The 20,691-nt window shown below is 38.6% G+C and overlaps 2 protein-coding genes across 3 annotated transcripts; both read left to right on the forward strand.

Moving 5' to 3' along the window:
- The first annotated feature begins 614 nt into the window (after nt 1-614).
- LOC121191785 (ras-related protein Rab-5A) lies at nt 615-8,722 on the forward strand. Of its 2 annotated transcripts, none has more exons than XM_041053197.1 (6): nt 615-776; nt 4,152-4,373; nt 4,895-5,046; nt 5,244-5,366; nt 5,626-5,719; nt 5,955-8,722. In XM_041053197.1, the coding sequence occupies exons 2-6, from the start codon at nt 4,208-4,210 to the stop codon at nt 6,068-6,070; spliced, it is 651 nt and encodes a 216-aa protein (XP_040909131.1). In that variant the 5' UTR covers nt 615-776; nt 4,152-4,207; the 3' UTR covers nt 6,071-8,722. The 2 variants fall into 2 exon arrangements, with proteins under 2 accessions (XP_040909131.1, XP_040909132.1); XM_041053198.1 differs by having other exon boundaries at nt 4,155-4,373.
- Nucleotides 8,723-9,258: 536 nt separating this feature from the next.
- kat2b (K(lysine) acetyltransferase 2B) lies at nt 9,259-17,143 on the forward strand. The gene is made up of 18 exons (XM_041053996.1): nt 9,259-9,560; nt 10,628-10,754; nt 10,899-11,044; nt 11,151-11,237; nt 11,356-11,537; nt 11,640-11,831; nt 11,956-12,059; nt 12,215-12,340; nt 12,784-12,917; nt 13,234-13,442; nt 13,525-13,651; nt 13,742-13,852; nt 14,249-14,392; nt 14,495-14,609; nt 14,743-14,773; nt 15,091-15,154; nt 15,243-15,327; nt 15,596-17,143. The coding sequence occupies exons 1-18, from the start codon at nt 9,360-9,362 to the stop codon at nt 15,787-15,789; spliced, it is 2,379 nt and encodes a 792-aa protein (XP_040909930.1). The 5' UTR covers nt 9,259-9,359; the 3' UTR covers nt 15,790-17,143.
- Nucleotides 17,144-20,691: the final 3,548 nt, after the last annotated feature.

Consider the following 20,691-nt stretch of genomic DNA (forward strand, 5'->3'; position numbering starts at 1 on the left):
GGTAATAGTTCGACAGGTGTATGTAAGCTGGATCCCTTCTCATTTTGTTATTAATTCAGCAGAGCTTCAGCTGAATTTATTAAGTTGATTAGTCAGTTAGTAAGCCGACATAAAAGTGAATGGTAACATTCTGACATAACACTTAGTTATTCCATAAACTGAATAATCACAGCTCAATAGCACAATATAAATTAAAACTACATTTTGACTCTGGGTCCCCATGCAAGACAGAGGTAACAAGATGGTGGATGGAGGACCCATAGCTCATATTCTATATCACCGGTGCAAACAAATAAAGCTGCAATTAATCAGACTTTGTAGACCCAAATAATATATTGTAAATGTTGGGCCTTTGGGGCCCACAAGGTTAGGGTTCCCCGAGCAATTGCTTGCTTTACTAAACTGGTCATCCAGTGAGATAAATTTAGAGAAGTTTGTTATTTTAGGTCCCTGAGGGAAACAAACTCTAGCGACTTTTGTTTTGTTTTTTTTCTTTACTCTCGGATAAAGAAATGGCCAAAGAATGTCACTAGCTGCTGAATAACTTGTTTCTGGAGGGCAGACGTGCTGTGTGACGTGGCAGAGGGGGCGGAAGAGCTTGTTTGTGTTTTGGTTCTAAGGGGAAGTTGCGAGAAGAAAGAAAGGAGGAGACGTGACGGGATTGTTGAAATTATTTTCTTGGTTTCCCCAGCACCACCTCACCACTGTGTCCCGGGTTCCTTGTGTAAATACTACAGCGGTGGTATTTGAAGTTTAAAACATCGTCTGGCTCTCAGGTAGCGTACTTGACAGGAATCGACAAGTTGTGGTTTCCAGCTGGCGGACTGGCTAGCGCTAACATTTGCTCTGTTGTCATCAGGGTGCTAACGTTAGCGCTGTCGCTAGCTGACTCAAGCTAATGTCGTTGATGTTTGATAGCCAAGAGAATGCAGAAATACGGGCCTTTGTCACGTCTTAACGAGTCCAGCTCTTCCTTCTCTGTGTCGATGGTTTGCCATTAGCAAGCGGCTAGTAAAATCTGGTACAGCTAGCAGAATACCTGGCTGACAGTTGACTTTGGGAAAGCTAACAGCTAGATGGGTGGAATGAGGTCAGTGGGTGGAATGCTAACGTTGCTATTAAGCTAATGTTTGTTAATTGAGGGTTTGGCTACTCCCCATTAACTAACGCTAGCCAGTCAGCACAACATTTCTAACTTGCTTAGGCTGTCTAGTAATACAGTAACTAGATTGTTAACCTATCGCATTCCCTTTAGTTTTATTTGACTGAGCATGTCGTTTTTATGAGCTTTTCGTGAAATGTTTGGGAGGCTAACGTTACTGGCCACTTGGAAGGCTGAGGTTGGCTAACTGCAAGTAAGCTAACTAGCTAGACAACAAAACAGTTTGGAAAATGGCGTCCCCCTCTAAAATCAGAAGATACACAAGGATACAGTTGAGACGAGCAAGTGCGTTTACAGTCAACTAATGACAGATAAGCCCAAATATTTTGTGAGCATTGCAGTCATGTAGCGCGCAGCGCTTGTTGACACTCCCGGTCATGAGTCTCGAAACGCAATTACCGTTTTGCTGTTGCTGTTTCTTATGCGTATTTGTTTTCTTCTTGTTCGCTTTCGTTTGAAAGATTCCTTGTCAAAATTTCTCGGTTAACATAAAAGAGAAATGCCTGGCCTATTCAGCTCGGCAACGACTTCCCTGGTCAATTTCATGGGCTTTGTGTTACATAGCTTTTATTCCCCGTTCGCGTTTCGTATTTTGAGGTAATAATTCGACAGGTGTTTGAAGGTGTATGTAAGCTGAATCCCTCCTCATTTTGTTATTAATTCACCTGAGCTTTTGGTGTTATGACACAAGGGTTAACACAGATGTAACTTATCCACACATACACACATAAACAGGCTGTTATTATATTGAGGAAATTTGCTTCAGTTGTCTCATTTCTAGACTAATAAAACTAGAGCTATGTATAGACTATAATCTTAATATCTGATCAAGAGTTTATATATCACGTTTTAACATGTTGATGGCTGCAACCAGCACTTGACAGATTGACACAGGACCATAGGTAATTAGACCTGTCTTTGCAGTCTTATTTTGAATATAAATATAGCTATATCTACTCATTATTATATCAGTTACACAAAATAGGCACCTGAATATTCTAATACAGTTTCATACCAAAAAGAAAAAGGTGGCAATAATGGATGCTATTATGTATACCTCACAATATCATATAATGCAGTACAGGATCATCATACAGTGTCACTCAGAGTTCACAACCAGCAACTCTTAGTGTACAAAATCAGCAAAAATCTGACTAATATGCTTCTCAAAGGTAGCTTTTTTTGCAGAGCCGTTGTACAAAGAACATACATGAGTATGATAAGGTACCTGTGTTTTTGTCAGTGGGCCTTAAATGTCTCTCCTGGATAAGGGAGTTTGGTGTGGGGTGCACACTGAAAGTCATTATAAGTCATGTTTGCAGTGGGGACAGACAGACAAAGACTGTGATTATCTCCTCTCAACAGCCATCTGTTGTATACAAATTAGTCAGCAGTTCATTCCTAAATAAGTTAGTAAGCAATGCATGGTGTGTATCCATAGAGAGGTTCTCGCATCAGTTTTCGACTGGTGGGTGAAAAAAGTCCTGAAACTGTTGTCATTCTTGACAAAGCTTCCTTTGCTTGCTATTACTGTATGCGGTTGTAGTGAGCTTTCTTTGCCTCTTTGATAGCGTCATTCATAACGGTATTGCTGGCAAGACATGCTGAGTTGTGTTTTGTAACTGTGGAAACTGTGTCAAAGATGACACAATCATACCTAAATTAGGGCTTTAGGGCTTTATATATTTGAAATACTTTTAAGATGGAGTTAACTGGCTGCATTCAAATGAAAATTAGTTTAGAAATAAATATAGAACTTAATTCAATTATTCATAACTTCAAGACAAAAAGAAAGTGAAATTATTGCATAGATTGTAAGTGTTTTATTTATCTTTTCAGTGCCTAATCTGAATGTTATTTATTGCTTTCAGACACATAGCTTCACATGTACTGTTTCCTTTTGCAGTGGCAAAAGGAAGCTAAAAAGATGTTACAAAAACTGCAGTGTTGTTGTGGAAGGTCTGCAGAACCCAGTTTATTTGAGAAGGCCTCTGCAAAACTTGTGGAACGCACAACACAAAAAAGTGTGATATTGAATTTGAAATGTGAAAGTGCAGTTTTGAAATGCAACACTTGCAGTGCACTTATTCGGTAACCGTTTGAATGGACTTGAATGGCACTGTCAGTTAGGACGGGGGGACTTGACAAGACCATTAAAATTCATCCATAACAGAGAATGGAGAGCATATCTAACTATGGTGAAGGTGCTTACTAATGTTTCATATGATAGTAACCACTGAAATAATGTATTATAAGAAGCTCCAAAGAGTAGAGCCTCCATATTTATACTTTAATAATCGGCCTATTTGGCCTTCTATCTCTAGTTGGTATGATTTGCATGATTTTAGATTTTTTTAATGATTTTTTTTTTTACTCGTTATATGTTAAATTATGTGCACTACTTATCTGTTCTTGCCTAGTCTTCTTAAGCTGCATCAGAAGGGGTGATGTAAGCATCCCATCCTTCCAGTATTCTTCAGAAATCTAAAAATGCCCCATATGACATACTCATTAAGATCAGCTTGTTAAAAAGGTTGCAGCCTTATCTGTTACTTAAAACCATCACTAACTGCTCATACAAAATGATTACTGTCAGTGGGTTTCATTTTTTTTCCACTTCTTGCCCAAAGTTATACTCTATGTCTCACACAAGTGTGTCATATTGGAAACCAGATATTCTGTTGTTGCTATTTTGAGCCCTGTAGAGTCCCTTGTCATATCAAAACAAAGAAAAAAAATCAGTTTATTATAGTAACAGCTGACTAAAAGAAAACGCTGACACTGTTGCCTCCATTCTTCGGTATTACACTTGAATTTTGTCAGTGTTTGGGGATTTTTTTTTTTTGAAACATGAAATGCTGAGACATACTTAACTCCTTGTACACAGATATGTTATATTTACTCTGAGCTGTGATGCTCCTCAGTGTTAAATATATGCTTAATACTCTGTGACTGTCTGTAAACCCTTTTCTTCTCTTGGCTCCTGCAGCAGAAGTCCTGATAGTGAGGTTTGGCACACAGGACACCGGGGGATCTGACTAGGTCATGGCCAATCGGGGAGGAGCTACGAGACCCAATGGACCCAATGCAGGGAACAAGATCTGTCAGTTTAAGCTGGTGCTGTTGGGGGAGTCAGCTGTTGGGAAGTCCAGCTTAGTGCTTCGTTTCGTCAAAGGCCAGTTCCATGAATTCCAGGAGAGCACAATAGGAGGTGAGTTTTAGATTAACAGTGCCGGCCATTTCTCAAAAGCTCCCATTTTGTTGTAGATCAAGTAGGTGGACTGTTGTTATTGCTGGACTATATTTATATCTGAATTGAATTAATTTTCCCTTTATTTAAATAGCTAATAATTTGACATTTAGGACAGGTGCACTTATTTATAATCAACTGGGTGCTTTGCTATTGTCACAACAGCTCCTTAAAATAAACATTTAAAAACTTCACAATAAAAAGACTTTGGAGAAATTAACTCATTTTATTTTTGTTTTCAGGATCATGGTCACAGTTGTGAACTGTAACCTAAATAGATTTTGTAACTCAGTATTCCACTTAAAAAAAATGTAACTCCACAATGTGAGCTACAGTTTGTCTTGTATAATGGGAATCATTGATACTTTGCTTTGATGTCTTTATTACCATTTTTATTTACATGTCACAGTAAAGAGTATTGTTTTGGTGTAGACGTTGATTATCTAATTATGACTCACACATCACCTTTCCTTTCCCTTCAGCGGCCTTTCTCACCCAGACAGTGTGTCTAGATGACACAACAGTGAAGTTTGAAATCTGGGACACTGCAGGTCAGGAGCGTTACCACAGTTTGGCACCCATGTATTACAGAGGAGCACAGGCTGCTATTGTGGTCTACGACATCACAAACGAGGCACGTTCATCCACCTCCCAGTTCTTTATGCAGTTTTCCTAACACCGTTCTCACTTTTAGTGGTGCTGATGACACTTGCCATGTATTCAGTCTTCAAGATGCAGTCAGAGTTCTACAACAGGTTAAAGTACATCTGCCAATACAGTTACTCATAGCAAGATGGTACTGACAAATGGCACAATTTCCTCTATTTGCAGGAGTCCTTTGCACGGGCAAAGAACTGGGTGAAGGAGCTGCAGAGACAAGCTAGCCCTAATATAGTCATCGCTCTGTCAGGCAACAAAGCTGACCTAGCCAACAAAAGAGCTGTCGACTTCCAGGTCAGACCAAACAATCTGTGCCTTGCCAGTCAGTCTTATTTTGTGCATTTCTCTTACCTCTGATGGATTCCTCTCTGGTTTTGTTTAAAGTGATTAAGTGATTACATCCGGAACTTACATTTCAAGTGATCAGATCATTAATCTCTACTGCCAAGATTTTCATTCTTAACACCACCTCTAATTATGTTTCCCCTGTGCCTGAATACGTGCATGTGTGAGGATGTATCGAAAATTCATGGTGTTTACGTTGTGTTAACAGGATGCTCAGTCCTACGCAGATGACAACAGCTTACTTTTCATGGAGACGTCGGCCAAGACATCTATGAATGTGAATGAGATATTTATGGCTATTGGTAGGTAACTCTTGACTTTTTATTCAGAGATTTTGCCAGTGCATTTGTAGAGTGGCAGTCCAAACCAAAATGAGTAGTCCCTCTGGTATTTCAATAAAATATTTATTCTGATTAACTGGATGGTTGAGGTCAGGCATGGATAATAAATGTTTTTCATTTGTAACTTGTGCTTCCTACAAATGAAAAGTTTGAGTTTCTTTAGATTGTTTTTTTTTTTTGTTTTGTTTTGTTTCAGCAAAGAGATTGCCTAAGAGTGAGCCTCAGGCTCCAGGAGGCAACACTGGGCGGAACCGGGGAGTGGACCTGACAGAAGCTGCCCAGCCAGCCAAGGCTCCATGCTGCAGTAACTAACGTGAAGAATGCCCCCCCCCAATCCCCCCACCCACCAACCTGTATAGCAGTAACTAATGCGGCTGATGCCCCGAATGCCACTGCAGTTACTAATGCAATGTGTTGTACCCTTATCTCCAATTCTCTGATCAGCAAAACAAGATGCCCTGAGCCCACCTTCCATTTTGCAGTAGCGAAGCCAATGCCATTACACTGATCTGTCAACATGGCTCTGCCTCTTTTCCTACATTATGGTTCTGCTGCTACCTGGTGAATCCTCTTAACCCTTCTTTCTTACTTTCTGCCATCTAACTTGTTACATCCATCAGTGATTACTGATAGACTAATGACCGCAGAGCTTAGAGAATATTAGTGCACCCTACCTTCCATCATCTTTCTTCCAATGTGTAGATATGAGTTTCATTTAGAGGAAGTGGTCACTTCCCTTTTCTGGAATAGCTTAAGACATTACTACAGCGATTCTAAAACCAGTCTTCTGTTTTTGTTCATTTTTGATACATTTTGTTAATTCTTTTTTGCTATCTTTTTTTCAAAATTATAGATGCACATACCTCTATATGTACATGGCCTAAAATAGGAAAACAAAAAACTTTGTTTTACCTTTTGGCTGAAACAGCACAGAAAAGAAAACTATTAGAGAAGAGGAGTGTATTCTTATGAATCTGAGAAAGAGGAAAGGCTTGGGGTGGAGACAGAGAGATGAACCCAAAGCTTTTGTAACTTGGACTCTCTTATCTGAAAGCTTGTAAAAGTTGTGGACTCTAGTTCTTTTAGATTTTCTCTCTGTGATTCTCTGCCTGTCCACTGCTATCCATGTTCTTTTTCCACTAAACCCAAAGTAGCGCCAGTGTACATTCTCTTCTGCCACCCTAAGGCTCTATTCTGGGGCTATGCCTGCTTCTAGCTGTCCCTAGTGGCGTCGTGCAATGTTTCACAGTATTTACTCTGTGATTTTCAGTGTCTGCAAGGACCATTGCAGCACAGTAAAGCCCCCTGCTCCACCCAGCATTCTCCACAACAAGGCGCAGGGGTCTCTGAGGTACACACCAGTGTCACCACCTCTCCACCTCCTAATGCAGTGTCCTTTCATAAGTCTTGTATACACCGCCTCTCTGTGGTTATACTGGGGTCTCTTGGGTTTCTGCCTTTGGATGATTTAGTTAATGCAGATTACCTTTTCCATTGTGTTAATGTTGCTGGACCGCTGCTGGTTTTGCACATGGTAAAAAGCGAAGGTGACGGTAGTGAGTGGGGAGTTGCAATATGTAAGGTTGCTTCATAATCACCTTCAAATCATAAATATTTGTCATCTTCTCTTGATTAGGAAGTGCTTTAGACACCGCTGTGTCACTGTATACAAACTGGGCCTGGACTGGCTGGCAGGTGACAGATTTCATCCATAGACTCACTCACACGTGCCCATTTATGTGTGTGTATGTTTGAACAGTTTTGCACATAAACACACATTACATGACTTCTTCCTTCTGAACTCTGTCAGACCTAAACATCGTTGTACATAAGCACACACATACACACACGTAGTCTGTTACATCACTTCCCTGCCTATGTTGACAACATATTTGTGTTTTTTTCCCATCCCACCCCCACATTGTTATATACAGACACATGCAAACGCATGCACACACACACATTTCATACAGTACATGTGGTTAATAACTCTTTTTACAGGTCTGTCTTACTCATGCCTTGCACTAATGATGCTCATGAATATAACTTGTCATAATTGCAGCCAGTGTGATATAAATATATATATATATATATATATATATAAAAAATATAAATATATAAATAATATACTGTAAATAGGGTGTTGCAGTGTAGTCTATCTTTTTTTTTTTCAATTTACCAGTGACAGGACTAATGCTTGCTAAGGGAGCTGTCTAGATAATCAAGGAAAAAAATGTACAGTTAGAAAAAAAACAGCTACAATCTGGGTTTGGAATTTTGTTGCTGTTCCTTTTTTCACACAAATGGTTAAATTATAATCAGTGGTGGTCTTTATAAATGTATGTAGTGTTATTAACAAAAAAATGAAATTGCATTTATTTAGTCGTCTGTCTTGTACCTTTTTCTCAAAAGAAAAAAAAATAATATCAAAATATTTTGGTTTCTATTTTTTAAAATGATCTCTTTATTGGGTTTCACTAATTCTCTTTTTCGTGGTATTGGGCTACCATGCCTTGTCCAGTACTCCTCCCTGTAAGTAGACCTGAACCTCCAGAGACACTGGTTGTAAAAACTCCAGAGGTGTCAGACACAATACAAACCAGTTTAAGTAACCAACTGTCTGCCCTCCATAACATCTCAGTAACATTGTGATGATATTGTAGCAACAGTGTAACAACTATCAGCTGGCACAATGGTGATTCATGAATAAATGAATTAACACATAATAGGGATGTAAATTCTTTTTTTTTTTATTATTTTATTTTTGCCGTGAGCACTTAATTGCAGCCGAAAACATTTAAATGCAAGCATTTTACAGTACTGTTATGTAATGACCAAATAAATACTGAAATAAATTTGATCATTTATTATTGTAATCAGGCTGTGTGTATGTGTGCGCGCATGGAACTGGTGATATTTGTTCAGTAGCTTTCCAAAAAAAGTTTTTAAAAAGAAAAAAAAGGAGTTAACGGTCTTTTTGTCATGTTTTGTCTTCTGCAGTGTAGTACTTACAGTTTTACTTTCCCCCACCTCTTAACATTGATAAAAGCTTTTGATTTTCATAATCTCTGACATTTAACCTGACTAATGTATTGAAATCTTAAAGCTAATAATATTTGTCTAAGTCTGCTGAGAGGCCATGTGTGCTCTGTTTTTTCGGTTCAACGAAATGTTCTCATGAACAAAACTGCTGAGTCAATAAGTTGTAGTTTTTTGTTTGTTTGGTTTTTGTTTTCTTTGTTTTGTTTTTTTTTTTTTTGTTTGTTTGTTTGTTTTTTATGTTATGTTTATGATTAATATGAAATGACCGTGATCCACCAGGCACTATGAGCTCAGATACGGTTCCGCAAGCCACATTTTTTTCCGTTACATTTGACCTTGAAATTTTGCTACAAATGGTTGCATTTTGTGACCTCTCCTCCCTGAATTGTAGTAGAATTGGCCTATCCCATCCGAGTCCCCTAGCGGAGGAAAATGGGCCTACAGTGAGAAATTGAAAATAAGGATGAGCGCCATGTCTGATCCTCCGTTTGTGAAATAGAGCGGACGGCAGCGCGAATATTTCCCGGGCCGGGAGTCCCGTCGGGTTTCGGTGCGAATTATGGCCGACAGCGCTGGGATTCAGCAAGGTTCGCCGGCCATTGGAGCCGCGGGCTTGGTTCCGGCCGCTCCTGGAGCCGGGGGGACGGAGGGCTCTGGCGCCGCTGGAGGATCCGCACGTATCGCCGTGAAGAAGGCGCAACTCCGCTCCTCACCTCGGCCGAAGAAACTGGAAAAACTCGGAGTGTATTCGTCCTGCAAAGTATGCTTTATGTGCAGTTAGCTGACTTGTGAAACACAGCGATTTGTGGGCTTATTCTCAAAAAAGCGTATGTCCTGTGCGTGGTTGCAATAGTTTGCAAAATGCAAGCGCAGCAAAGGAAGCCATTGCCGCACTTCATTTTTTTTCCATTTTTGCATGCACGAACCAATTATTGAAAAAGCGATGTTAAAAAATCTAGTTATTTAACGCGTTCTTGTTACCACGGGACTTTCAAGCAGTGGGCCTTCCAGCTGCAAGCTGTCCACTGTTTTTTTTTACAATGTTACTATGTTTCTGTCAAGGTGGGGGGTTGGTGAACGTAAACACTGGCTTGGCGCTGGTTCTTGGGAGTAGCTGTGTTGTGTGCACACGGGCTGCATCCCGGAGCGTGTGTTCGTGCGCGGTCTAATGCTTTCCACAGGAAATTTCACAGTGTTCCCGTGCCGTCTGTCAACGCACGGTGGTAAATAGAGAGGATTTTATTGGGTTTGTGCAGCGTATGATCCGCAGAGAGAGATGGGGTCTTTGTTTTGACAGGGTGACAGCTGCTGGGGGGGGCGGAGTTTGTTGTTGTTTCAAAGCGCAGGCTCAGTGCTGCACCTCCAGCTGATGGTGACAGGCGTCCTCACCCCACCTCCTGACACTGAACTGAGTCAGTCATAACCGATCTCCATTAACCTGAGAGGCCTTTTAAAATGTTTCCATGCTGCTGTGGCCCATTTATAATAAAATATTCTATTAAAATGTTCAGTACCAGCAGTGCATTGTTTGCTCTTTAGGCACTGATGTGATAAATTAAAACCATGCAAGACAAAGATAAACCATTCAAGTGACTGATACAATGTCAGTCGTGAAGCATCATAACTAACTTTACAAACAGCAAATGTTTTCACTTTTAAAAACAGTTTAAAATGCTCATTTTACCTTAAAAATATAATATGCATCAGTTTATTGCTGCTTACTATGACAGTATGAGTATGAGTCTTTGTTGCACAGATCTTAATATAAGGTGGATTTCTGCTTGTGTTTGTTCCTGCTTGTACTAATTTAAACTGGGCTTTTCTTAGGCTGAGGGAGCCTGTAAGTGTAATGGCTGGAAAAGTCAGAACCCCCCTCCTACACCCCCTCGAACTGACCAGCAGTCCAACGCAGTCAACCTGCAGGAGCCCTGTCGGAGCTGCTCTCACACTTTGGGTACGTCAGCACATTTAGTAAAGAGGCAACAGAAGAAGATAATATCAACATGTTGAGCATTAGAGGTGTATTAAGTGCGGCTGATGGATGAATAAACTCCTGCATTGCAATGAAATTGTCTGCTGCATGTTACATGTCTCCCAGGTGATCATGTGACGCATTTAGAAAATGTTTCGGAGGAGGAAATGAACAGACTTCTAGGTATCGTCCTGGATGTGGAGTATCTCTACACATGTGTTCACAAAGAGGAGGATGCTGACACTAAGCAGGTCTACTTTTCCCTTTTCAAAGTAAGCCTCTGCTTTTACAATCAACACATACAAACACAGGATTTTCCAACCTACATTTTGTATTTTGCATGTAAATTTAGACACTTCTTTCTTGTTTATCTTTCAGTTGCTGAGGAAATCCATTCTACAGATGGGTAAACCAATGTTGGAAGCACAGGAGAGTCCTCCCTTTGAAAAACCCAGCATTGAGCAGGTAATTACATGTTTACATGTGTATCAGAACCAACACTTGGACACAAATGAGTGTTTTAGTGAGCCCTCTTTTTTTTTTAAACATCTTTATTCTCTCATTCCCTGTGCTTCCCAAATAGGGAGTAAACAATTTTGTCCAGTACAAATTCAGCCACCTACCATCTAAGGAACGCCAAACAATCATGGAGCTTGCAAAGATGTTTCTTAACCAGATCAACTACTGGCAGCTGGAAACGCCCTCCCAGAGACGCCAGAGGGTGCCCAGCGATGACGCAGCTGGATACAAAGCCAACTACACCAGGTAGCAGCACTATCAATTATCCTATCAACCCGCATCATCACCACCTGTTTGCAGTCATAGCCTGAGTCATGTTTAAACAAATCTGTCATTTACCCACTACAGATGGCTCTGCTACTGCAATGTGCCTCAGTTCTGCGACAGTCTACCCCGGTACGAGACCACCCAGATCTTCGGCCGGACACTGTTGCGTTCGGTGTTCACTGTGATGAGGAAACAACTGCTGGAGCAGGCCAGACAGGAAAAGGACAAGCTGCCACCTGAGAAACGCACACTCATTCTCACACACTTTCCTAAGTAAGAAAAACAAACAGAAACTCTGAGACTGCGTACAGGGAAACACACAGTAGTCTCATATGCATACTTGAAGACTTTTATTTAATGTGTTAGAGTTGTGCTTGTTGTGTTTTCTTTGGCTCAGGTTTTTGTCTATGCTTGAGGAGGAGGTATACAGCCACAGCTCTCCAATCTGGAGCCAAGACTTCTTGGCAGGAGCGTCGGGAGGGCAGATTCCTATTCATACAGGTAACACACACCCTCACAGGCTTAACACACCCCTAAAGACACACCTTTCAAGCTGACTCCTGATTTTCAGCCCTTTATTAGACAATGTAAGAAAGAATATGATGGATTAACAACAAGTTTTTATAGTTTTATTGTCCTCATTATTTGCTTTGCAGTTATCAGTGCACCCCCTGTGGCCAGGCCTTTGTACTACAGCACCAGTCCTGTGTCAGTGGACCAGTCCACCACTGGCAGTGTCAGTCCAGCCAGGAAAACAGCATCTGCATTGGAGCCAACCCCAGGTGCTTCAGTCACACTTGGAATTACAAAATAATGTTGTAATGATGCCACGTTATTACATATCATCTCACATCTGGCAGTAAACATTGAGCATTGTCAGTGCATTAGCCTTGTGTTATACAAACATTTAAACCACATTTATGTGTTATTGTGGCACTTTCTTTGCCTCAAAGACACAGAATCTCCAAGAAGTGCAACTAACACATTTCTTCCAAAACATAACTGAGTGTTGGCCTTAAAACTGTATCAAGAAACAAAAGTGAAATACACCCACAAACCTCTCCTAACATACTGAAAGTAAGTCAGTTTTGCCGTCATTGCAGCAAATTAGATATAAATCCATTGTAAGCTGATCTTAAATGCCAGTTAGGTTTGTTTGGATTTAGATACACTACCTCATGCAATGATGACAAGGGCCCCCCTCTCTGTCCATTCACTGTCATAGTTGGAGAGAAGCGTAAAACCTCAGAACCCCTTCCCCATGAGGAAAACAAGAGACCCAGGGTAGTGGGTGACATCCCCATGGACCTCATCAATGAAGTAATGGCAACTATCACTGACCCTGCCGCCATTCCCGAGGTAAAGCCAGAAAGCATTGTAGACATAACATAAACGGTGTCCCTCTGATATTACGTTTCAAAATTGGAAGACTTTGCCCTTCTTTTAAAAATTCAATTAGTTTGCCTGTACTATGTTTGTGATGTGCTGTTTTCCCACAGATTACTTAGAGAAGCAAAAAAAGTAATTTATTACAGGAAGGAAGGAGGAAAAGTTCACACACTCTACACTCTATACAGCTATTTTTTAACTCTATAAAGCTTTTTTTCTTTTATGAGAATACTGATAATGGAAGCAAATGTGATAATCATGATTTCAAACCTTCCTTCCTGCGCAGACCAGTCTGCTGTCTGCCCACTCTGCACGTGACGAAGCTGCCCGTCTAGAGGAGCGCAGGGGGGTGATTGAATTTCACGTCATTGGTAATTCCCTAAACCAGAAGCCCAACAAGAGGATCTTGATGTGGCTCGTCGGCCTCCAGAATGTGTTCTCCCACCAGCTTCCCCGTATGCCCAAGGAGTACATCACACGGCTGGTCTTTGATCCGTGGGTGGAACGTACTTCTATCGTCACGTATCACATTCAGAGATGTATTGGAGGTGACTAAAATTAATCTTTTCATTGACAGGAAGCACAAGACGCTGTCACTGATCAAGGACGGCCGTGTGATCGGGGGGATCTGCTTCCGGATGTTTCCGTCGCAGGGTTTTACAGAAATCGTCTTCTGTGCTGTCACTTCCAATGAACAGGTCAAGGTGAGAGCGCCCCCTGCTTTCTCAGCTTGGCGTATCATTAAAAGTTCATTCTAATCGGTCGGTTTTGACCTTTGCCTTGTTTGGCTGCAGGGTTATGGGACCCATTTGATGAACCACCTGAAAGAATATCACATTAAACATGAAATCCTCAACTTCCTTACTTATGCTGATGAGTACGCTATTGGCTACTTCAAGAAACAGGTAACGTGTTATGTCCATTATTGTCCAGGGTACATGCTTGGTTACATTAAAGTGTTACAAGATGTGGTTACAAGATGCAATAACAAGCTCTGTCTCCTCCATCTTTCCTGAACTTTCTCACATATGACCTGCAAAAAGAAAAGACATTTAATAAAACAAGTGGAAAAAATCAAAGTAAATCAACTTGTTTGAACAATTATACCAAACTGTGCTAATTTTTATACTCACACATTTCTACAGATTACTTCAAAAAATGTTAAACTTGTTTCATGGTCTTGAAAATCTCAAGAGAAAAAAATAAAAATGTGTGTTTTTTAAGTGGACCAGTTTTTGCAACAGTTGCATGACCCTGTATAAACTGCTGCCAGAAAACAGACATCTCCTCCTCCCTCTCAGGGCTTCTCAAAAGACATCAAAGTTCCCAAGGCCAAGTATGTGGGTTACATCAAGGACTACGAGGGAGCCACACTCATGGGCTGTGAACTCAACCCCAGCATCCCCTACACAGAGTTCTCTGTTATCATCAAGAAGCAGAAGGAGGTTTGTGGGTGTTTGAATTTTAAATGAAAACTTTAAATGCTTCCTCCTCTCGGTGGCCATGTGCTCACTTTCTTTTAATCCATTCTCGTCTGTCTCTTTCAGATCATTAAGAAGCTGATAGAGAGGAAGCAGGCTCAGATCAGAAAAGTCTATCCAGGACTTTCCTGTTTTAAGGAAGGAGTTCGGCAGATTCCCATAGAAAGCATTCCCGGCATACGTACGTTACTCACACTCTAGACTTAACAGTATACAGCATGTCTCTATCCTACAGTATCTCACGTTTATATTTAATATTTTCCACAGTTTCAGTATTAGATATCAGACTAATCTTGGTTTCATTATATTAACAGGTGAAACTGGCTGGAAACCTGTAGGCAAAGGGTAAGTTTGACCCCACTGTAAAAGATTTGAACTCAGCAGATTGCCTTTGCATTGCTTCACCAAATAACTCGGCTAATGTTTTCCCCATGTTGGCAAGAAGCAGGATTTCTAAATTAGGACTGAAGACAGAAACGCAATTAGATCTTTTTGGTTAGCAATGATTCATGATACATGATAGGAGGACGCAGACATTGTCTGCACTTTTTCATTAAATTAAGACCGAGCATGACAACAATTTGCATCTTAAGGATGGTAAATAGCTCATATAAGTGAGTTTTGATGATATGTTTTTGTATTCTGTATTTATTCTACTGCAGGAAGGAACTGAAGGACCCTGATCAATTGTACAGCACCCTGAAGACCATCCTCCAACATGTGAAGGTGAGGGGTAGACACACACACATATATATACATGCAGAGTACTTTTTATCACATATAACTTTTTCTAAGACTGGTCTTCATGTTATAGAGTCACCAGAATGCCTGGCCTTTCATGGAGCCTGTGAAGAAGACAGAGGCACCCGGGTACTACCAAGTGATTCGCTTCCCCATGGGTATGTATTCACATGATCATGGTTGTTAAACAGGGAGCAGACAAGGTGAAGCGGAACACATTAGCCAAAAATCAGGGTTAATAATGAACAATAAAAGAGAGAATGACAGTGAGAGGTAAGGAGTGAGACATTGCAGATGAAAGTGCTGCAGTCCATGTCATCCAGTACCAGTGTGGATCACAAGAATGAAGTGTGTCTTTTTGGGATAAAGAGAAGTTATGAAAATTACATTTTTAACTTTAACTTCACAATTTTTTTCTCCTCACAGACCTCAAGACAATGAGTGAGCGTCTGAAGAGCAGGTACTACACGACACGCAAGCTGTTCATGGCTGACATGCAGCGCATCTTCACCAACTGTCGTGAATACAACCCTCCAGAGAGCGAGTACTACAAGTGTGCCAACTTACTGGAGAAATTCTTCTACACCAAGATCAAAGAAGCAGGTCTCATCGAGAAGTAGATGAGAGGAAGAAGCAGTTTCTTCTAACATTAGTAAAGGATGAGACAGTCCTTGGACTACATGGTGAAGTTTTATGAATGAGGTTAGGTTAGAAGTAACAGCTGTGTGCATGGACTAGCCAAGAGTAGAACTACTGATTCTGGAGCGGGTCAGGTTTCAGAAACATATTTTAATGTAGAAGGTGCGCTTGGGTCTCTGGTCAGCACTCTTTTTAATGCCTGATGCATGCAGGCCCAGATCCTGAATCAGTAGCTTAGACTGATATTTACACTGAAGGATAGGCCACAAGGGAAAGCCTCGTTGATGACCTTTGAGACTTGAGTTGCTGATATGGAACAAAAGAAGCTTTGTGTCTTCATATTTCATCACATATCCCAGGGTCCCATGGAAAGAGAGGACAGTGGAAGGTGTAATAGGAATACATATTTAAACAGGGAAGAAAGCTTCTGTTTTTATTTTTTTGTTAGACATTAAAAGGCAACACAGAATGACAGCTGACTGGAGATACACTGCACACCTTTGTCTCACTCCGTCTCTTCTTTCCTTTCATAGTTTGGTCCCCTACCTTTTTGAATGCCTGCCTCCTCCTCTCAGTTGACTCAGGTAGAGATGTCATGAGCAGCAATGACATCTACTGTGTATTAAGTCATTATACAAGTGTTACCGTTGAGGACCGTGACTGAGAGATCAGGTTTCCATGTCTAATACAATCTTGGTTCCTGTGAGCGTGCACGCTGTTAATGTGGTCAAAGTTTGTCTGCAATGAGTTCATCCTGCCAAAAGAGGAATACATACTTTAAATTTGTACAGATTTTAATTATTTTAAAGCACTTATACCAACTGTATATTTTAAATGTGTATATAACATATATTTTCTGTTTCACAACTAAAAAAAAAAATCTCTTTTTTTGTATAAGCCGCCTAGGGCAGTTTGACTATCGAAATGCACTTTTATTTTTCCAAGTATTAGTAAGCATAAATAAGAGCATCTTTTCTTCTGAATTTGTTTGACTTATAAATTACCGCTGTTGACTAAGGACTAATTTAATTATCTAGAGTTTATTCTTATTTATGTGTTGTAATTTAAAAGAATTATGCTTAAGACAAGGTTAATTTATTCTTTCTTATTTTTGTCCTGCAGATGAAGATTGATAACTTTATACTTTGGAGATAAATGAAAAGACTGTGCAATACTATGTAGTTTTGCTGTTTTGTAAAATGGTGTTTGTACTTTTCAAACTTTAGGGAAAAAATACATTTTGTAATATGTCTGGAAAAATTATTTCATGCTCTTTGTACAATTGGTTTTAATGACATAGTACTAGCCTATTTTATAGAGTGAATAAAACATGAGAGAGGCTAATTTACTGTCTGTAGTGTTTCAATTCAAGGACATTAAAGAATGTTCTTGCCTTCACCTAGGGAAGGGGCCGATCCAATACTGATCCGATCCAGGATCGATATTGGTGCGGATCCGATACTGGTGCTGATCCGGTTTTTTAGCCTCAAAATGTCATAAAAATGGTCATAGTATAATAAGGCGTCAAAATCGGCCAAAAAAAGTCATTTTTTAGAGCGGCCTCAAAATGTCATAAAAATTGCCATAGTATAGTAAGGTGTCAAAATCGACCAAAAAAAGTCCAATTTTTTTTTTACCTCAAAATGTCATAAAAAACGTCATAGTATAGTAAGGCGTCAAAATCGGCCAAAAACAGTCAAAAAAATTTTTTGACCTCAAAATGTCATAAAAAACGTCATAGTATAGTATGGCGTTTTTTTCGGGCAAAAAAAGTCAAGAATTTTTTTGGCCTCAAAATGTCATAAAAAACGTCATAGTATAGTATGGCGTTTTTCTCGGGCAAAAAAAGTCAAAAAATTTTTGGCCTCAAAATGTCAAAAAACGTCATAGTATAGTATGGCGTTTTTTTCGGGCAAAAAAAGTCAAAAAATTTTTTTAGCTCAAAAAGTCATAAAAAACGTCATAGTATAGTATGGCGTTTTTTTCGGGCAAAAAAAGTCAAAAATTTTTTTGGCCTCAAAATGTCATAAAAAACGTCATAGTATAGTATGGCGTTTTTTCGGACAAAAAAAGTCAAAAAATTTTTTGGCCTCAAAATGTCATAAAAAACGTCATAGTATAGTATGGCGTTTTTTTCGGGCAAAAAAAGTCAATAATTTTTTTGGCCTCAAAATGTCATAAAAAACGTCATAGTATAGTATGGCGTTTTTTTCGGACAAAAAAGTCAAAAATTTTTTTGGCCTCAAAATGTCATAAAAAACGTCATAGTGTAGTATGGCGTTTTTTTTCGGACAAAAAAAGTCAAGAATTTTTTTGGCCTCAAAATGTCATAAAAAACGTCATAGTGTAGTATGGCGTTTTTTTCGGACAAAAAAAGTCAAGAATTTTTTTGGCCTCAAAATGTCATAAAAAACGTCATAGTATAGTATGGCGTCAAAATCGACCAAAAAAAGTCCAAATTTTTTTTGGCCTCAAAATGCCATAAAAAACGTCATAGTATAGTATGGCGTTTTTTTCGGGCAAAAAAAGTCAAAAAATTTTTGGCCTCAAAATGTCAAAAAACGTCATAGTATGGCGTTTTTTTCGGGCAAAAAAAGTCAAAAAATTTTTTGGCCTCAAAATGTCATAAAAAACGTCATAGTATAGTATGGCGTTTTTTTCGGACAAAAAAAGTCAAAAATTTTTTTGGCCTCAAAATTTCATAAAAAACGTCATAGTATAGTATGGCGTTTTTTTCGGGCAAAAAAAGTCAAAAAATTTGTGGCCTCAAAATGTCAAAAAAACGTCATAGTATAGTATGGCGTTTTTTTCGGGCAAAAAAAGTCAAAAAATTTTTTAGCTCAAAATGTCATAAAAAACGTCATAGTATAGTATGGCGTTTTTTTCGGGCAAAAAAAGTCAAAAAAATTTTTTAGCTCAAAAAGTCATAAAAAACGTCATAGTATAGTATGGCGTTTTTTTCGGGCAAAAAAAGGCAAAAATTTTTTTGGCCTCAAAATGTCATAAAAAACGTCATAGTATAGTATGGCGTTTTTTTCGGGCAAAAAAAGTCAAAAAAATTTTTTAGCTCAAAAAGTCATAAAAAACGTCATAGTATAGTATGGCGTTTTTTTCGGACAAAAAAAGTCAAAAATTTTTTTGGACTCAAAATGTCATAAAAAACATCATAGTATAGTATGGCGTTTTTTAATGGAAAAAAAAGTCAAAAAAATTTCTGGCCTCAAAATGTCATAAAAAACGTCATAGTATAGTTTGGCGTTTTTTTCGGGCAAAAAAAGTCAAAAAATTTTTTAGCCTCAAAATGTCATAAAAAACGTCATAGTATAGTATGGCGTTTTTTTCGGACAAAAAAAGTCAAAAATTTTTTTGGCCTCAAAATGTCATAAAAAACGTCATAGTATAGTATGGCGTTTTTTTCGGGCAAAAAAAGTCAATAATTTTTTTGGCCTCAAAATGTCATAAAAAACGTCATAGTATAGTATGGCGTTTTTTTCGGACAAAAAAGTCAAAAATTTTTTTGGCCTCAAAATGTCATAAAAAACGTCATAGTGTAGTATGGCGTTTTTTTCGGACAAAAAAAGTCAAGAATTTTTTTGGCCTCAAAATGTCATAAAAAACGTCATAGTATAGTATGGCGTCAAAATCGACCAAAAAAAGTCCAAATTTTTTTTGGCCTCAAAATGCCATAAAAAACGTCATAGTATAGTATGGCGTTTTTTTCGGGCAAAAAAAGTCAAAAAATTTTTGGCCTCAAAATGTCAAAAAACGTCATAGTATAGTATGGCGTTTTTTTCGGGCAAAAAAAGTCAAAAAATTTTTTGGCCTCAAAATGTCATAAAAAACGTCATAGTATAGTATGGCGTTTTTTTCGGACAAAAAAAGTCAAAAATTTTTTTGGCCTCAAAATTTCATAAAAAACGTCATAGTATAGTATGGCGTTTTTTTCGGGCAAAAAAAGTCAAAAAATTTGTGGCCTCAAAATGTCAAAAAACGTCATAGTATAGTATGGCGTTTTTTTCGGGCAAAAAAAGTCAAAAAATTTTTTAGCTCAAAATGTCATAAAAAACGTCATAGTATAGTATGGCGTTTTTTTCGGGCAAAAAAAGTCAAAAAATTTTTTTAGCTCAAAAAGTCATAAAAAACGTCATAGTATAGTATGGCGTTTTTTTCGGGCAAAAAAAGGCAAAAATTTTTTTGGCCTCAAAATGTCATAAAAAACGTCATAGTATAGTATGGCGTTTTTTTCGGGCAAAAAAAGTCAAAAAATTTTTTGGCCTCAAAATGTCATAAAAAACGTCATAGTATAGTATGGCGTTTTTTTCGGACAAAAAAAGTCAAAAATTTTTTTGGACTCAAAATGTCATAAAAAACATCATAGTATAGTATGGCGTTTTTTAATGGAAAAAAAAGTCAAAAAAATTTCTGGCCTCAAAATGTCATAAAAAACGTCATAGTATAGTTTGGCGTTTTTTTCGGGCAAAAAAAGTCAAAAAATTTTTTGGCCTCAAAATGTCATAAAAAACGTCATAGTATAGTATGGCGTTTTTTTCGGACAAAAAAAGTCAAAAATTTTTTTGGCCTCAAAATGTCATAAAAAACGTCATAGTATAGTATGGCGTTTTTTTCGGGCAAAAAAAGTCAAAAATTTTTTTAGCTCAAAATGTCATAAAAAACGTCATAGTATAGTATGGCGTTTTTTTCGGGCAAAAAAAGTCAAAAAATTTGTTTAGCTCAAAAAGTCATAAAAAACGTCATAGTATAGTATGGCGTTTTTTTCGGGCAAAAAAAGTCAAAAATTTTTTTGGCCTCAAAATGTCATAAAAAACGTCATAGTATAGTATGGCGTTTTTTTCGGACAAAAAAAGTCAAATTTTTTTGGCCTC

This window comes from Toxotes jaculatrix, chromosome 13, assembly GCF_017976425.1.
Source record: "Toxotes jaculatrix isolate fToxJac2 chromosome 13, fToxJac2.pri, whole genome shotgun sequence".
In the NCBI taxonomy this organism is placed as follows: domain Eukaryota; kingdom Metazoa; phylum Chordata; class Actinopteri; family Toxotidae; genus Toxotes; species Toxotes jaculatrix.